Source organism: Spermophilus citellus, assembly GCF_964194105.1.
Source record: "Spermophilus citellus genome assembly, chromosome: 14".
NCBI classification, from domain to species: Eukaryota; Metazoa; Chordata; class Mammalia; order Rodentia; family Sciuridae; genus Spermophilus; species Spermophilus citellus.
Window position 1 is genome coordinate 66,744,259 of NC_138194.1, and position 14,796 is coordinate 66,759,054.

At 39.8% G+C, this 14,796-nt stretch overlaps 1 protein-coding gene across 2 annotated transcripts in view; it reads left to right on the forward strand.

Annotated features, from left to right (window-relative positions):
- MATN2 (matrilin 2) overlaps nucleotides 1-14,796 on the forward strand; it is a 137,224-nt gene that overhangs the window by 79,607 nt on the left and 42,821 nt on the right. For both annotated transcript variants that reach the window (XM_081266855.1, XM_081266854.1), the window contains exon 6: nucleotides 8,369-8,491. In XM_081266855.1, coding sequence (XP_081122981.1) covers nucleotides 8,369-8,491 — 123 coding nt within the window. The remainder of the gene's footprint in view (nucleotides 1-8,368; nucleotides 8,492-14,796) is intronic.

A 14,796-nucleotide genomic window follows, 5' to 3' on the forward strand; every position in this document is an offset into this window, starting at 1 on the left:
CACAAGGCCTTACACAATAACTACTGGGTAAATTGATATAAAATGAATGAAAGACATTTAGGTATCTCTTTGCTCCCCAGTTCTGTCCTACCTGATTGGAGACTTTGCATGATAAAAATATAAACTACATTTCAGCATTTCCACACATTTGAGTTAATAGGACATTATGAATGTTACTAAGTCCTAGGACCTGTTTGAAATCTTTTACATGTATTACAACAACCCTATGAGACAGGTACTACTGCTATCCACATGCTATACCTCTTAACCTTTCTATGTTTCAGGGTTGCTCTTTTAAAAAAATATTTTTTCTAGTTGTCGATGGATTTTTGTTTTTATTTATTTATATGCAGTGCTGAGAATCCAACCCAGTGCCTCACACATGTTAGGCAAGCGTTCTACCACTGAGCCACAACCCCAGCCCCTATCTTTCTGTATTTCAGGTGCTTTTTCTATAAATTGAGGATAATAATGCTTACCTTAAAGAATCTTTTAGAGGGTTAAATGAGTTAATGTGTGTGAAACCATTAGTAAAGTGCTAAGTACTCATTAACATTATTATCACACAATGTCTGAGAGTCAACTGATAAACATTAGTTGAATCTTAATTTATATATTCTTTATGAATTCTTTTCTTCTTATGAAATTCTTCATTTAATAATATATCTAAAATATGGTACATTTAAAAAGTCATCTGGAGGTCCCTACATCTCCAGAGTGAAGGTGGTGCTTAGCTTGGGGATTTAGCATGGCATCAATGCAGTCTTTCCAACTTTCTCCAACATTCTTCTGTATCAGTTATCCTCAGTGAGGAAGGTGTGGTTGCTATTTGTTTGGGGGACAAGGAAGATGGATGGTTGGATTGAAAAATCAGATTTTAATTCATCAGCTAATGCCTCATGTTTGAAACATGCCCCCAGCACCCCTAGGGTGTTAAATATTGAATTTCTTCCTGTGTTTACTAGGACTGTCATAAAAATATGCAACAGGCTGTGTGATCTAAACAATAGAAATACAATCTCTTATGGTTCCGGAGGCTGGAAGTTCAAGATCAAGATGTCAGTGTGTTGGTTTCTTCTGGGATCTCTGTCCTTAGCTTGTTGATGGCTGTCTTGATGCATCCTCAGATGGTCTTTCCTCTATGTCCATGCATCCCTAGTACCTTTGTTGTGTTCAAATTTCCTCTCTCTTTTTTTTTTTTTTTTGGTACCAGGGATTGAACACAGGGGCACTTAACCACTGAGCCATATACCCAAACCCTATTTTGTATTTTATTTAGAAACAGGGTCTCACTGAGTTGCTTAGCACCTCATTTTTGCTGAGGCTGGCTTTTAACTTGTAATCCTCCTGCCTCAGCCTCCAGAACCTCTGGGATTACAGGCGTGCGCCACCGTACCCGGCCTAGAATTTCCTCTTATAAGGTTACCAGTCCTATTGGTTAAGGACCATCCTAACAGCCTCATTTATTTGCCTCTTTAAATGTCCTATCTCTAAATAGAGTCACTATTCTGAGGCATTAGGGGTAAAGACTTCAATATATGAACCTGTGGGAGGACACAGTTCAGCCCATAACACTCTTCTATTATCATCAAAATCAGTTAGAAACCTCTGAGTTTTTTCAATCCTGCATACAGAGATTCAGTTGTGCCTTGGAGAAGAGAGGTTGTGTGAGTCTGCCTCTACATGTGTGTCCAAGATGTGCTCAGCAAGTAAGTTGATTCTACCATCCTCTAAATGACACATTCAGTTTTTCTTACTGTGTCATCAATACACTTTAAAATCCAAATGCTCCTCTTTAAAATATCCTGTTTCTACAGACTGATCCCTGCTGTGAAAACCCTGGGATGTGAGCAGATTATAAATCAGAAATGTCAATCTTAGTTTCTATTACTTTGCATCAAAGTGTCATTTATCCTTGAAGACAGCTGAATAATGTCTTAAATATTGGGCAGACTCTGCGTCTGGCAAAACTGACTTCCAACTCTAGGATCTTAGCACTTTGTGATCTGGAGGGCCAAGGAGCCACAGCCAGGAAATTACTGAACTCTTTCCACTTATAGAGGAGAATGTAGAAATTTCAGGATGAAATGACCGAAAAAGGATTTTCTTGAATGGTTTTGGAACAACAGGGGCATTGCTAAGTTGACACACAAAGGACCCCTCCATACCTCTGCCCCCTATCCTTGGCCTTTCTTTCTTTCTTTTCTTTTTTTTTTTTTTTTTTAACAAATACAATTTTGCAACCAAGGAAGTTATGCAATAACACAAAACATTTGGTTAAGAATGTCAGAGTTGAATGGACTAGATCTCTCTTGAACTTAAAACACTTTGAGTTTCCTGTGCCTGGAAATGGGTTCAGCTGCTGCACGGGTGGCCTCATCTGCTGTCCCCAGCAGCCTAGCAGCGAGTCAATGGGTGGCTCTCAAATTAGGCTGGGATTTGACACTTTGGAATTTTATAGACAAGGGTCTTGGAGTCCAACAGTGACTGAATCCTGCCTTCCTCCCCTTAGTTCCACAGAGAACTGCATACACAAAGATAAAAGCTGCTTAAGAATCAAAGTTCAGGAGAAGTCATCTTGTCCCATACAATTGGGCATGTGGTGCTGATTGGGAACCATCATTCCTAGGACTGGATCTGTAGCTCAGTGGTCGAGTGCTTGCCTAGCATATGCAAGACCTTGGGTTCAACCTGCAGTGTCACAAAAACAAACAATAACATAAACTACAATAACTACATGTCTAAATCTACCCTAGTAATTTTTGTTTAAAACACATAAATAAATATACATGTAATAGCAATGACCATTAAAAATTCTTTGAAAAATACTAAGTAGGTCAAAGAAAAAAATATATTTAAAAATCTTTGTTGCATAAATCATACCCACAATATGTCATCTATAACTGTCAGTTTGGGGCTCTTTAATTTGAACCAAGCATTTGAAGAGCTCTATAAACCAATCTAAGGGCAGAATCCTCATAAATATTAATAAAAATTTCCCGGTCTTTTACACTTGTTTATCTATGCCTGATCCTACAGTGGTTTTGGATAGCAAAGTGCCTCAAGTCTTTCCAAAACTATCAATTTAATTTTTTTTTTTTTTTAAACTCAGTTTCGGGGCTGGGGTTATAGCTCAGTGATAGAGTGCTCATCTAGCACATGCAAGGCCCTGGTTTCAATCCTCAGCACCACATAAAAAAATAAATAAATAAAATAAAATTATTGTGTGCAACTGCAACTAAAAAATAAATATTTAAAAGAAAAAAAAATCAGTTTCTCTTGGTACTTATTATTTTATTGAGTTTTGTTATATTTAAAGTAATTATCATAATATGGATAAGTGGCATATATAGATTTGGAAGCAAAAATGAATTTGTCTCTTTTTAACAAGAGTCTCTCAAATTTTAGCATCCATAAAAATCCCCTGGAGGGCTTGTTAAAATGTATTTCTGTATTCCTGACTGGTGATATATGTCTGTAAAACCACCTCAGGAAGCTGAGACATGAGGATTTTGCAAATTCAAGGCCAACATCAGCAACTTAGTGAGACCCTGTATTTTTTTTTTTAATATTTTTTAGTTGTAGTTGGATGCAATACCTTTATTTTATTTATTTTTATGTGGTGCTGAGACTCGAACCCAGCATCTTTTAAGGGCTAGGCAAGCGCTCTACTGCTGAGCCACAACCCAGCCCGGAGACCCTGTCTTAAAATAAAAAATAAAAATAAAATAGGGCTGGGGATGTGACTCAGTGGTTAAGTGCCTTTGAGTTCAATCCCCAGTACAAGAAAAACAAAAAACATATTCCTGGCCCCGTACCCAGAGTTTCTGATTCAGTAGAGCCTGAGAATTGGCATTACTGACAGATTTCAAACGACAGTTGTCGCAGATGGTTCTTCAAGCCAAACTCTGAGAATCAATGCTTCATAAACATACAACTAGAACAGTGGGAGAAGTACACAAGTGTTCTAGAGCACAGGTGAGCCACCACGGCTGCTTTATAAGCATTTTGCAACTGAGGAAGTTATACAATGAGAGAAGTGCGTGGATGTTCCAAACCACAGATGTTCCAACTGCCTGGTGCTTTTGGCATGTTCCAGACTTCAGGTTCCAGATGGGAGGAGGGAAGGAAAGCATTGACTGATCAAGAGTTGGCTAAGTGAAGGTCAGTTAGAAGAACTACTTCTGTACAACATTTTTTTTTAAACACTTGGGCCAACATTGGATACTTTATTCTATAGCATTCTGGGAGAAGGTAAGTTTGGAGTGTGTGGCTTAGTCTTGAGACATAAACAAAACCTCCAGTTTCTCCCCATTCTAATTATGGTACCAGCATAAAAATGGGGTGTCCCTTGAGAGACAGAAATTTCTGGGATCAGAGATTACACCTTTTGGTGTGAAAGAGAAGCTCAAGAGAGAGGTAAGAGTCTGAGTTTCTGTCTTTGGTGACTGTACATCATTGTAGCACCATATATATCTAGCACCTAGATGTCAGATGAACAGCACCTCTTTTGGAAGGGGTACTGAGAAGTGGGTGGCCAGAGATCAGATTGACTGACTTATGGCTGACACCCATATCAGGGATTGGGAGGCTTTCAAGATGGCGGGCCAGGTCCAGCATGAGATTGAAAGTGAGGATTGCCAACAACTAACAGAGGCCCACATGAGCCACAGCATGGTCAGTTCCTGTGACATACAGACTGCAGCATGTGCCAGGGTTTGATTTTCCTTAATTTCAACATCCCCAACATGACTATTAAATTGTTTAACAATCCATTGATTCTTGAAAGATGAAAAATGATTCTTGAAAGATGATCCAGAAGGATCTGGAACTAATTAGTATTTATATTATGACTCAATTCCAGCGACTGGTGCACGTCCCATGACATTCAGACCCTGAGTCAGTGTAGATATCTTGCTCCCACCATAACAACTTATGTATTAAACCCACAAATATTAGGTGACATTTGAACTGTTTAGAGAGGTGAAGTTACAAAAATAATACTTTAGACTAAAACATTATGAAGTCTGAAAACAAAAGAATAAACACTACACAGGCTTTTACCTCTTAAAAATTTTTAGCTTTTCCCTTTGCATATTTTAGTTATTATGTTAAATGTGTCATTATCTTGTCCATACATTTATTTTTTTAAATGATGCTTATATATTAATTGTGTAGATTCTATTTCCTGGTATATATATATTTTTTCCATATATATACACACACACACACACACACACACACACATACATATATATATATATATATATATATATATATATATATATATATATATATTTTTTTTTTTTAGTTGTAGACATACACAATATCTTATTTATTTATTTTTATGTGGTGCTGAGGATTGAACCCAGTGCCTCACACGTGCAAGGCAGGTGCTTTACCACTGAGCTACAGCCCCAGCCCTCCTGGTTCTTACTTACAATTTTTTGATGTTAGTATCTCCTCAAACATTATAGAAGGCAACAGTTTTTTTTTTAAGGGAAAAAGTTATCCATGATCTTATCACCATAACAATAAGCATTCTTATTTCTAATTTCCAGGCTTTCCTTTAGAAAATCTGGGTATAATCACTGTGAATGTGCAACTTTGAGAACTGCTTTTTTTAAAAAAAACTAGGTTTTATGTTTCCTATTTATAATTTGGTCACTATATCATAATGTTAATGTCTACCTAATGCCCCAAATGCAATTCTTCTCCTTTCCCCACAAAACCTGCTCCACCTCCACCTTCCCCATCTCAGTTAACGGCCACACCATCTTTTCATTGCTCACTCCAAAATCCCCAGAGCCAGCTTACTTATTTTTTTTTTCTCTTGCTTTGCCTCTAATTCAACAAGAATCCTGTGGACCCCATCTTCAACATACACCTAGAGTATTAGTTTCCTAGGGATGTTATAACAAATCTCCCTAACCAGTGCAACTTAAAACAGCAGCAATGTCTCAGAGGACAAATAGCTAGAAATCTAAAATCAGGTGCAGCAAGACCCTGCTGCCTCTGAAACTTGAGGAGGGGGAATCCTTCCTTGCTTTTTCCTAGTTCTGGTGGTGGCTGTCAATCCTTGTCGTCCTCAGCTTGTAGCTGCATTGAGGTCCTCATGAGGCATTATCTGGTGTATCTGTCTTCACATGGTGTTCTCTTATAAGATATCAATCATAAGGGATGAGGGTCTACTCTATGACCTATCTTAACTGGTTACCGCAGCAAAGACCCTGTTTCAAATAAGGCCACCTCAGGAGTTAGGACTAAGTTGTATGTTTTTGGGGGCACAATTCAACCCATGAACCTTCAAACACCTCCCCCCATCCTGGTGTAAGCCTCTTGCTTCTTGCTGTGGTAGGCTCTTGGCTGGTTTTCTGCTCTCATTTGTCCTCCCTCGACTGCTTATCTATCTATCTATTTATTTATTTATTTTAGAGAATTTTAACATTAATTTTTAGTTTTCGGCGGACACAACATCTGTGTTTGTATGTGGTGCTGAGGATTGAACCCGGGCCGCACGCATGCCAGGCGAGCGCTACCGCTTGAGCCACATCCCCAGCCCCAATTTATTTATTTTTTCATGGGGGGTGGGTATCAGGGATTGAACCCAGGGGCCCCTAACCACTGAGCAACATCCCCAGTCTTTTAAAAAATTTTTTATTTTAAGACAAGGTCTCGCTAAGTTGCTTAAGGCCTTGCTAAGTTGCTGAGGCTGGCTTTGACTTGCAGTCCTCCTGCCTCAGCCTTCCGAGCAGATGAAATTATAGGTGTGCACTGCCACACTCGACTGCATTGTCTCTTCTTGACTCCTCTGTTCAGAATCTTCCATTGACTCCCAACTCACGAAGACAGAAACCAAAGTCCTTGCAGTGGCCTACGGGTTCCTCCTGACCGCATCCTTCTCATTCCTTACCTTTCTCCCTGCTCCACTTGGCCTTTTCATGGACACACAGTGCACCAGGCATATTCCCACCTCCTGGCCTTGGCACTTGCTGTTTCCATTGTCAAGGATGCTGTCTCTCAGATGACCTCATGGCTGGTACCTTATTCAAGTCTCTGCCTGACTGCCACCTTCTGAGAGAGGCCTTTCCTACCACTTCCACCACACCTCATCTTCCCTCCCACCTGCCCTCTTCCCCACAGTCCCTATTCCCCTTTGCTGTATTATTTTTTTCCAGAACATTCTCCATCTTCTAAGAGACAGTTTTCTTTACTGGTTTGTTTTATATTTTGTTTATTCCTACCACCACCACCATCCAAATATAAACACCTTGAGGACTGGAATATTTGCCTTATACTAGGCACCTAAAACAGGGCCTGGCCCATAAAAAAAATACTCAGTATTTGTGGAATTAATGAGAAGCAGGCCAGTGCACTTTCTCATAAATTACTAAACCATTTATATTTATTATTATATGTTCATCTTATTTTCCAGATATATTTGGTCATTGTAAGTAATGCTACAATCAATAGTTTATCGTATATAATTTACTTACCCACTCCCTGACCTTTTTCAGTTATTTCACTGGGGATGCATTTGCAGGATGAACATTGTCAAATTGATTTCCATGGGTTTTTATTAATTTACACTACCCATCATGAATAACTCTGTGTTCATGCTGCCTTGCTTTCTTTCTTTTTTTATTGTACTTTTCTTTTTCTTTTTTTTAATTTGTTCTACTTGACAGCAGAATGCATTCCAACTCATCGTACGCGAATAGGGCATAACATTTCAATTCTCTGGTTGTACACAGTGTAGAGACTCACCATTTGTGCAATCATACATGCACTTAGGGTAATGATGTCCATCTCATTCCACCATCTTTTCTACCCGCACTGGGTTTTTAATCTCACCTTTATTTTTGCCAGTTTAGTAATATGACTAGTGATTATTTTGACTTTAATTTGCATTTTTTTTCCTGGTAACTGGAGATTGAACCTAGTGGGGAATTGCTACTAAGATACATATCCAACGCTTTTTATTTTTTTTTATTTCAAGATAGAATCTTGCTTAGTTGCTTAGGGCTTTGCTAAGTTGCTGAGTATGGCCTTGAATTTGTGATCCTCCTACCTCAGCCTCTGAGTTGCTAAGATTACAGGTGTACACCAGCTAATTTAGATTTTTTTAAACTATTCTTAAATTTTTCATATATTCTTTAGTTTAACTTCTGTTATGAATTGTCTGATCTAGACTCCTGAAGCTTTTCTGAGGGGTCAGAAGCCTTTCATTTATATTTACTTATTTATTCTTTGGGGGAGGCAACAATATTGATCCTGATTTATATTTGTTGTAGTTATGCTTCCATTCTGCCATTCTTTTTTATTCTGTATTTCTAATTAATTTCTGAATGTGTTTTATTTTCTGCAGCTGTGGACTACTGTGCCTCAGAAAACCATGGGTGTGAACACGAGTGTGTAAATGCTGATAACTCCTACTTGTGCCGGTGCCATGAAGGATTTACCCTTAACCCAGATAAAAAAACATGTGAAAGTAAGTTACATACACACACACACATACAGACACGCGATGCTAATGCTATGGGGATTGTGGCCGTGGAAATCTCCCAAGCATAGATTAGCATAGGATTATGTCTGCCCCTATTCCTTCCCTAGGCCTTTCTGAATTGTCCTAAGACTATAGCCCACTCTTTCTCAATATCACCATTCAGTGTATTTGCAAAGGGTATCTTTTGTTGAAGACCACATGTGGGTGTGTTCTTCCAGCATCTGCTGAGTGTGCTACCAATCAGACCACTTTCCTCTGTGCTGCCTCAGCCTGGCTGTGTCCGGCAGTATTAACAGGGCTTGAGGAATATTTTCACTGATGCTTTGTGGCTTGTGGGCTCCAGCTCTGACTCTACACAAGTACCAGAAAATCGCTGAGCCAAAGAGAACTGAGCGCGGTTTCTTCTGGGTGGGGTAGAAATAGGTGGATGGCATTTCGCAGAGAAATGCTCAATTTTTTTGTTTGAGCTGTTTAGTTCTCTTTGACTTTCAGTGTATACTTAAATCTCAAAATTAATTTTAGCTCCCCAAATTGGAACATAAAAATCTATAAACTAAAGGTGATCACTAGCTTTACAAAAGGATTACAAATGTGTTCTTTTAAACATAAAAGTATGTGAGAGCCCCTGAAGTTGGTGTGTGTGTGTGGATTACTATCCTGCTGTAGGGAGAGTCACTTGAGAGAAGCTTGTTTTTAAAATATTGGGGACCAATGTTTTTAATAAGGGAGGTTTAATAGTAATTAGAATAAGTCATCTTTGAAACATATCAATGAGAAAATAAGATTTTAATTTGTAAAAAAAGTTCAAGTGCTTTCAACCTTTCCAAAATGCATCCACTATATAAAGCTGTATAGACCTGTAGTTTTTAGAAAAGCATTCCCAGGGGCTGCAGCTGGGGCTCAGAGGTAGAGTGTTGGCCTACCATGTGTGAGGCACTGGGTTCTATCCTCAGCACACCATAAAAATAAAATGAACATATTGTGTCCATCTATAACTAAAAAATAAATATTAAAAAAAGCATCCCCAAACCTTCTTAAACATAAAGTAATCCCTTAATATCAGCAGCTTCGTTTTTTAAAAAATATTTATTTTTTAGTTTTAGGTGGACACAATACCTTTATTTTATTTTTATGGGGTGCTGAGGATTGAACCCAGTGTCTCATGCATGCTAGGCGAGCATCCTACCACTGAGTACAACCCCAGCCCCTCAGCAGCATCTTTACACTGGAGTAGAGGCAGGAGGTGTATAGAACAGTAAGGGACACATTAAGTAAAAAAATGCACATTTCTGAGCTGGGTGCGGTATGCACGCCTGTAATCTCAGCAGCTTGGGAGGCTGAGGCAGGAGGATCATGAGTTCAAAGCCAGCCTCAGCAAAAACGAGGTGCTAAGCAACTCAGTGAGACCCTGTCTCTAAATAAAATGCAAAATAGGGCTGGGGATGTGGTTCAGTGGTTGAGAGTTCAATCCCTAGGACCCTCCACCCTGAAAATGCACCTTTCTGAAGCCCCAAGCATGAGCCAACAGGAGTGAACAGGGCAAGGCCCTCCTTGGAGGACCTTCATTCACCAGGCAAAGAAGGATGAGACGGGCTTCCAGGAGAAGGAAACCTATGTAAGGACGGGAAGCAAACAGGGGAGTCTGGATCTTCATACCCAGCACATGATTGGCGTTTGGTTGGTTGTTTTGTTTGCAGAGAGAATGAGTGAATGAGTGAGTAGACTGCTCTCTGCCCAGTCACCATTCCCTTCTGAGCACTCTGAACTATGAAACAGCAGTCAGCTGGGGTAACATCCCAGGAGTTGTGGTTTCTGGGCTGATGAGTCAGTACTCCCCATCAGAAAGGGGGTATGCACTGCTGGTTCAAACCCCAGCTCCTCTGCCTTTTCTCTGGGCCATCTTGGGCAAGTTATTTTATGCCTCAGTTTCTTCAACTGTAACGGGGATGACAATACTGCCTACTTTGTAGAATTATCTTGAAGACTAAATGAGATAATTTATAGAAAGTGTTTAGCAAATTGCCTGGTGCTAAGTAAAGTTCTTGTGCAAGATGATACTGGCTTCAAAGACTTTTAGCATTTTGGGGGCATATACCACATGCTTAGGCTAAGTTTCAATGTACATAAAAAAACTAAGACTTTCACTGGAAGTTGGTGGGAAACACAAGTCATCTCTGTGCAGTCACAATGCCAGAAGGGATGTGACTGAGGGACACAGTGTGATGCAGACAGGACCCACCGCAAGAGTTAAGGGAAGGAGACAAGTGGAACCAGCTCAGGTGGAACTGCTGCCTCACTGGGGTAAGGAATGAGGAAAACAGATCCTATCCAGTCTACAGAAAGTCATCCCTGGCTGGAGTCACCTGATTTCCAGCCCCACACCACCCCCCCAGCCCAGTTCCCAGAGCTGCACCATCTCCCGCACACTGTGGCTCAGCCTGTCTCCTGTTCCTAATTCCTTAGGATATAGAGAATCCAAGTCTCAGGATGGTGCAGGCAAAGAGGAGGTCTGAGTCCTGGAGTCAGACCATGCAAGTAGATACCACAGTGGAGGGGCCTGGGAAAGGAGGTTTGGCGAGGAGTCAGAGCAGGACTGATCCAGCTGGGAGGTCTCACCAGCAAGGCTGGGAGCCAGGAGTTCAGCTATCTCTGGGCCCTGTCAAGACCCAGACACTGGCCACCCCAATGTGTGGGCAGAGCAGAGCGCTGGGAAATCTGGGGGTCTGGACAGGCATCACCAGGGTGATCTGACCTCGAGAGAGGACATTTTACCACCATGCTTGTGGGTGGGCAGGAGCTAGACCTGGAAGAGGGCTGGTCAGAGAATGGAGACACTCTGAGGACTTGAAAATTTGAGGATAGGAAATAAGCTGAAGGCCCACTTGTGGGAGCTGAGACACTCAAGCAAGCACTCCAGATTTGTGGCAGAGACAAGAATAAGCACTGAAAAATAGGAACCAGTGGCAAAGGCAGAAACACAGTGTGGAGGTAGAAGCTGAGAATCGTGGCAGCCTCCTTGTTAGCAATTACCGAGCCATCGCAGCTTCCGGCCAAGGCAGTGTGGCTGCTGCTGTCATGTTGAAAGATTAAAAAAAAAATGTTTTTCTTACTTCTTTTAAGGTCTCCAGAACATAATAAAAGAAAAGATACTCAATTTCTTACATTTCAGTCTCTATTTTTAACCAAAAGTATCCTTGAAAGCTAATCTAATTAGTAAGTGTGCACTTATTGTCTAAAAAAGGTATTCTAGTTAATATACCAAGCATCATTAATTTATAATTAGGCCCCAAATGTTCATGATTAGAGCTCCACATTCCTGAATAAGCAAGATAATTTAGAATAAGTGGTATTCAAAAAAGCTTCACCTTTTCTATCAGTTCTTTTTTATTATTTATTTTTTAGTTGGACACAATATTTTTATTTATTTATTTTTATGTGGTACTGAGGATCGAACCCAGGGCCTCATATGAGCTAGGCAAGTGCTCTACCACTGAGTCACAACCCCACCCCCTCTATCAGTTCTTTATGCTAAAGCAACCCATCCAAATCAGTCTGAACATTTTCCAGAGAAAAGAGTAGAAATGCATATGTACCATCAACTTGAAAAATATTGGCAAGATATATTTATTGTGGTTAAATATACATAACATAAAATTTACCACTGCAGTCATTTGTAAATGTATAGTTCAGTGGCAGTAAGTACATCACCTTGTACAACCGTCCCCACCATGCATCTCTAGAACTTTCTCATCACCTCAAAACTGAAACTCTATACTCTTTAAACAATAGCTCCCAGTCCCTGGCAACCTCTGCTTTCTGGCTCTGCAAATTTGACTATTCTAGGTACTTCAGTTAAGTAGACTGGTATTACCATACCATTGCCCTTCTGTGTCTGGCTTATTTCACTTAGCACAGTGTCCTCAAGGTTCATCCACACTGTAGCATGTGTCAGAATCTCCTTCCTCTTGGAGGCTGAATAACATTCTATTGTATGTATATGCCACATTTTGTTTATCCATGAACACTTTGCTTACTTCCACCTCTTGGTGATTGTGAATAATGCTGCTATGCACTTGGGTGTACAAGTATCCATTTGAGTCCCTGCTCTCCATTCTTTGGGGTGTGTACCTAGAATTGTTGGATCATATGATGCAAGATGTTGTGAGGTCTAATTTGAAACCCTTACTCTTGAGCCAAGCTGGAAAAAGAACACTTTCAGGTTCAGGGTATTTTTTCCCTACATATTTTTATGGTGCATTACAGTTGTACATAATGGTGGGATTTGTTGTTACATATTCATACATGCACACTGTGTAATGATGTAATTTGGCTAATATCATTCCTCAGCATTTGTCCGCTCCCTCCCCTTCTCCCACCTGTTTGGGGTATTTTTACCATAAGATAAATAGAGGAAATTAGTCCACTGGACAAGTATTCTTGTCTTCAGTATCAAGCCTAATAATCATCTAATGCCATATTGCTGAATAAAGGCAATTGTGGATTCCATAGTTTTCATGTTGCCATTCCTTATTTCTCACTTTAGGATCATTATGCTCATTGTTTTCCAGACTCCACTGATAACTGGGTTGATATTTCCACCTTATTTTTCAAATAGGAAGGCAAAGCACTGAATGAATATTTGATGTTTTCTTTCAAAGAGAAACACAGAAGAATGTCATTATTTTATACTGAATCAGCAATAAAAGACCTAGAAAGAATTGGCTGTCAGGCTTCCTGGCCAGGATGTAATTAACTTGCTGTGCCCCAATACCCTCCTACAGCCTGCAAAAAGCCACTTACTGTTGCAAGGGCCTCTGTCTATGAATCAGAGACTCAGCTGGGAGGGGACTTCAAGTTCAATCAGTTCTTGCCCAACCACCCATCCTACAATATCCTCACTGTGATATTGTCCAGCCTACATTTGAATGCCCCTACTGACAGGTCACTCGAACTGCTCCATAGTAATTTTATGTTCAGCTCTGTTCAGTTCTAAGTTTTAGAAAGCAGTTCCCCAGACTGAGCTGATATCTACTTTGCACATAGAGACCAAAAGAACAAACTGAATTTCTCACATTCTTTGGGGTTACTAAGAATGAGTCATATCAGAATAAATTTATCTCATTTAATAGCCATGGAAAATACCATAGCAACTATCTAGAATTTAATAGACAGTTGAAATTTACTAAAAAGAGCCCCTCACCACCTGTCACTGTGGACCAGATGGAGAAATATGTTCTGGATGAAAGAATGATAGATTGAGTTTGTAACTGGCTGAGTGTCTGTACCCAGAGGGTGCTGAGCTGCTGAACTGAGATCCTCATAGAAGGAGGTTTTTAAACAGCCCAGTAGGAAGAAGCCTTAAGAAGGGGATGAGAGCCGTCTTCCATTCTTAGTGACCCCTTTGTTGGTTTCCTTTTTGTTGTTATTGTTGTTGTTCTTTTTAGATATATATGACAGTAGAGTGTATTTTTGACATATTATACATACACAAAGTATAACTTCCCATTCTTGTGGTTATACATGATGTGGAGTTACACTGGTGGTGTATTCATATGTGAACTTAAGAAAGTTGTGTCTAATTAATTCTTCTCTTTTGTATTCCCAATCCCTTCCCCCCCTGGTTGTTTTTTTTTTTTTTGTTGTTGTTGTTGTAGATAGACACAATATTTTTATATTGAACCTAGTGCCTCACATGTTCTAGGCAAGCACTCTACCACTGAGCTACAACCCCAGCCCCCTGGTTGGTTCTTGATGAACAATGTTTATGCATCTAAAGCCTGAAAAAATAATCCACTAATATTAAGAACCATTTATTCAAGCTTAGGTTGTAGCTCAGTGGCAGAGTGCTTGCCTAGCAGGTGTGAGGCACTGGGTTTGAACCTCAGCACCAGATATATAAATAAATAAATAAATAAATAAATAAATAAATGAATGAAATAAAGGTATGATATCCATCTACAAATAAAAAAACATTTTTTAAGGAACTATTTATTCATTCAACAAATATTTGTTGAGTATCTACTATGTGCCAGATACAGTTGTAGACACAAGGTTTGCAGCATTAGGTAAAACAAACAAAAAAATCTCTGTTTTTATTGGAGCTTACATTGTATTGGAGTAGGGTAAGAGAAGACCTCAGGTCTCAAAAAGAAAGTAACATTTGATCAAGCACTTAAAGGAGATGAGAAAGGAAGGACCTTTGAGGCAGAAGGAATGCAGCACTAGTGTGAAGACCCGAGACAGGACATGTTGAAGGTCAGCAAGGAAGCTTGTGTGACCAGAATAGAAGG